This window comes from Octodon degus, unplaced genomic scaffold, assembly GCF_000260255.1.
Source record: "Octodon degus isolate 3935 unplaced genomic scaffold, OctDeg1.0 scaffold00129, whole genome shotgun sequence".
Lineage (NCBI taxonomy): Eukaryota > Metazoa > Chordata > Mammalia > Rodentia > Octodontidae > Octodon > Octodon degus.
This window is the reverse complement of record NW_004524705.1, coordinates 260,210-264,100: the sequence shown is the minus strand read 5'-3', so window position 1 is coordinate 264,100 and position 3,891 is coordinate 260,210. Positions and strand designations below refer to the sequence as shown.

General features: G+C 54.0%; 1 protein-coding gene across 1 annotated transcript in view; it reads right to left on the bottom strand.

Moving 5' to 3' along the window:
* Positions 1–2,520: 2,520 nt before the first annotated feature.
* The window catches only part of LOC105743497 (olfactory receptor 2T27-like), an 11,277-nt gene continuing 9,906 nt past the window's right edge, over positions 2,521–3,891 (bottom strand). The window contains exons 2-3 of the mRNA XM_012516833.1: positions 3,533–3,621; positions 2,521–3,478 (exon numbers count right to left, since the gene is read on the bottom strand). Of these exons, the coding sequence (XP_012372287.1) occupies positions 2,521–3,478; positions 3,533–3,621 (1,047 nt within the window). The remainder of the gene's footprint in view (positions 3,479–3,532; positions 3,622–3,891) is intronic.

The following is a 3,891-nucleotide window of genomic DNA, read 5'->3' as shown; positions in this document are numbered from 1 at the left end:
GGCGCAGAGGGCGGGTGCAGAGGGCGGGCGATCAGGGCAGGCGCACAGGGCAGGCGCAGAGGGCAGGTGCAGAGGGCAGGCGCAGAGGGCAGGTGCAGAGGGCGGGCGCACAGGGCGGGCGATCAGGGCAGGCGCACAGGGCGCAGGTGAGGCAGCTGGTGAAAAGCGTAGTGAAAGAGGGCTAGAAATCAGTACAGAGGAGAGAAAGTGAGAGCGGGCTGATATTGACGAGAGTATGCTACAGGAAAATCGTTCACTCAGTGTGTGAAATTCCTGGGTCAGCACTGTGTCACAATCCAGGCAGAAGAAATACACTTGGAGGAAGGCCTCTGCGATTTACCGGCTTGAGAAGCGGGGGAGGTAAGCCCTACAAATTTGGCTAAGTTATTTCCTTCCAAGAATAAATTTCCTCATATTTGGGTGTTTTGTCTCTTTTTGCTCCGAAAGTCTGTGGAAATCTGTGTCAATCACGAGCACCTCAGGTACTCCTCATGCCCTGGAGGCGTGGCTGTCATTTATCTCAGGCCTTGAGATGCCCAGCCAGACACGATGATGTCAGGCATGTTCCACCTGTTTCATTAAAGATCTCCTGCTAGAAAGCTTCCATCACCCCTGTAGCCTCTTCTCTGAAGAAGGAATCCTGCCGTGAGGGCAGTGCTGTGGCACAAGACCATGTCTGGGCAGGAGCGGGGTCAGGCTTCACTTTTCCCTGGAGAATGATGGAGTACTTTTAAGAACACCTCAAGGTTCTGAGCTGCATCCTCAGCCAAAACGGCTTGCACTGGTGGCCCAGTTTTCCCTCAGTACTACTTGTGAAGTAAGAGCTGGGTTAGAGCCACCTAGTTCAAAACATTGACAATCAGGGATACAATAAGACAAACGAACATATCCAACTTGGTTCAATAAACATCTGATGAGAGGCTGCATCTGGAGTGGGCAGCTGCTCTACTAGGAGAGCGCGGCGCCTTCACACCACCCACTTTTCCTGTCTCTGCAGGAGGCACACCTATCTTTGCCACATCATCGAGTAGCTCCAGCTTCCGAGTCCCACCTAGAGCGTTCTCTTCATGGCTCAGGTGGAGAAAATAAGACTCGAAGTGAGAAGACCCAGGGCTATGGAATCCCAGGAGGTCAGGTCAGGGCGCACTCTCAGAGTCATGTCCAACTTCTAGTTCTAAGCTGGGCGTCCCTGACAAAAATGCGACACTTAGGGATAAGAGAAAATGTTGTCCTCCACCCCATCCTCTGTGGAAATGCAGTAGAGAAATTCAGGAGTTTCTTTTCTAAGAGGAGAAGCTTAGCATTTTCTAGAATATATTTCAAATTTGAGATAACTCTTCTACATATATTTAGATAACAAAATTTAGTTTCAAGATGAAGATTTAGGGAGGTGCATTTGTTCTCTGCAATGATTTCCTTCTCAGGCACTGAATATATGATCAGAAATCCAGAAGATACAGGAAAATGGGAACAGAGAAATCAGATTAAGGTGAGCTCAGTCATGTGAGAACAAGTAATGGAAAGAGAAATAAACATAATTTTCTCCACTTTATCAGAGGAATGATGTTTAATACAAAAGAGAAAAATGTTAGAATAATAAGATATACTAAGCTAAATTAAAATATAAAAAAATATAAAAAAGTGACCAATCTACATTGTTTTCCCAAGAGAACAAACATTTAACCCTCACAAGAGTTCCATAACTGGGCACTAGGATCCAAAGTGAAACATACCAGTTCACCAAACAACTTAAATGTGGGGATGTGACTTACACTTCCCCATCGTTTCACTATGGAGCTGTTGCGCTAGGAATCGCCACATGGGCAGTAGAAAATGATGGAGCCACCCATCTTTCCAAGATCACAAATCACATTTTAGAGGCAGAATACATTGTTCTGGAAAGATTGTAGCAAAGCTCTACAGCAAAAGAATCAATGCAAGTCTCGAAATGCTGGTGGCTTCCAAAATGGGACACACACCTTTGTGTCCACAAGCAGTGTTGACAGTCGAGTCCAGTCGAGAACACACAGAGCCACAACAATTTTTTTTTTTTTGATGGCCTGATGGAAGGAAATAGTTCTAAAAATGACAAAAGTCATGTGGGGAAATGTCAGTGTGACCCTAAAATAAAAGGTGGAAAAGTCAAAATCACATGGGAAGAGCTGGGTCTTCCTAGCATCAGATGCTAGAGGGAGAGGCCAAGGGGCAGCCCTGAGGGACAGCGGGGCGTCTTCTCCGCAGTGACCGCTGCAGCCCCAACAGGCTGCCAGGGCCGGGCCTTGGTGAAGGCGAGAGCCCCACTTCGTTCTCTACCCGCGATGACCAGTGTTGTGATCCCTTAGGTGTTTCCAGAAACGCGGCTCCAATCCCTTGAAGCCCAGCCCTTCGCACTCCAAGCTTGCCCTCTGGAGCTGGCCCCAGGACAGGCGCAGGCTCCCCGCAGAGAGACAGCTGAACACAGACGAGCGACCAGGCCCGTGTCCTCGAGTGAGCGCCATGCTTGGCGGGAAGCAGCCGTCCTCAGAAAGCGGTCACCCGCCCGGCACACAGGCCCCGCTCCCGGGCCCTCCGCAGCGCGCCCGCGACGTCCCTGTTCCTCAGGCTGTAGATGAGCGGATTGAGCATGGGCGTGAGGATGGTGTAGAAGGCCGACACCGCCTTGTCCTGCTCGGGCGTGTGGTAGGAGTGGGGCAGCACGTAGGTGTACATGGCGGCCCCGTAGAAGAGGCTGACCACCACCATGTGCGAGGAGCAGGTGGCCACCGCCTTCTGCCGGGCGTCGGCCTGGCGCATGGCGCACACGGCCAGCAGGATGCGGGCGTAGGAGGCCGCGATGACGGAGAAGGGGATGAGCAGCATGAGGATGCAGCAGGCGTACATGGCCGTCTCGTAGGCCGAGGTGTCGGCGCAGGACAGCTTCAGCAGCGCAGGCACCTCGCAGAAGAAGTGGTTGATCTCCCGCGAGGCGCAGAAGGGGAACTGCATGGTGACCGGGGTCAGCAGGAAGCCGTCCAGGGAGCCCCCCAGCCAGGCCGCCGCCGCGATCAGCAGGCAGACCCTGCGGCTCATGAGCACCGGGTAGCGCAGCGGGCTGCACACGGCCACGTAGCGGTCGTAGGACATGAGGCCCAGCAGGAAGAACTCGGCCCCCGCCAAGGTCAGGTAGAGGAAGTGCTGGGCCGTGCAGCCCGCGAAGGAGATGGCTCGCCGGCCCGTCGCCTGGTCCAGCAGCATCTTGGGCACGATGGTGGAGATGTACAGGATGTCCATGAGGGAGAGCTGGCTGAGCAGGAAGTACATGGGCGTGCGCAGCCGGGGGTCCGCGCGGATGAGCACGATCATGGTGGCGTTGCTGGCTATGGAGACGAGGAAGACCAGCAGGATGAGGGCGAAGAGCAGCCAGGGCGCGCGCGAGCTGCGGAACAGCCCCAGCAGGACGAAGTCGGCGAACGCGGAGTAATTGCCCCACGCGGCAGTTCTGCAGGTCACAGGGCAGAGAGATGGCGTGAGGGGATGTTGGGGAAAGCGGTACCTTGGGAACGTGAGAATGCGCTCACGGATAATTCGAGAGACCTGTTCTCGCCTCAGGAAGCTCGGATTCTCACTTCCCAGATGGGCACCCTGGGCGGGACTGTGTCGTGTTAGGTCGCACCGCCGGCCGCTCAAGAATGGGCTCAAGAACGACGTGCTACTTGCTGACCACTGCTGGCTGGCTAAGGAGTCTCGAGGAAAAATGTTTATGTCTGTTGTTCATGGCCCTCTCTCGCATGATATCACCTTGAAGTGTCCACACAGAAAAGAGTAAGAATGAACCAACCCAAAAAAGAGGGATGGAACAGCAGACGAGGCCCAGACCGTGCCCCTGCCCTGCCCCTGCCCCTGCCCCTGCCC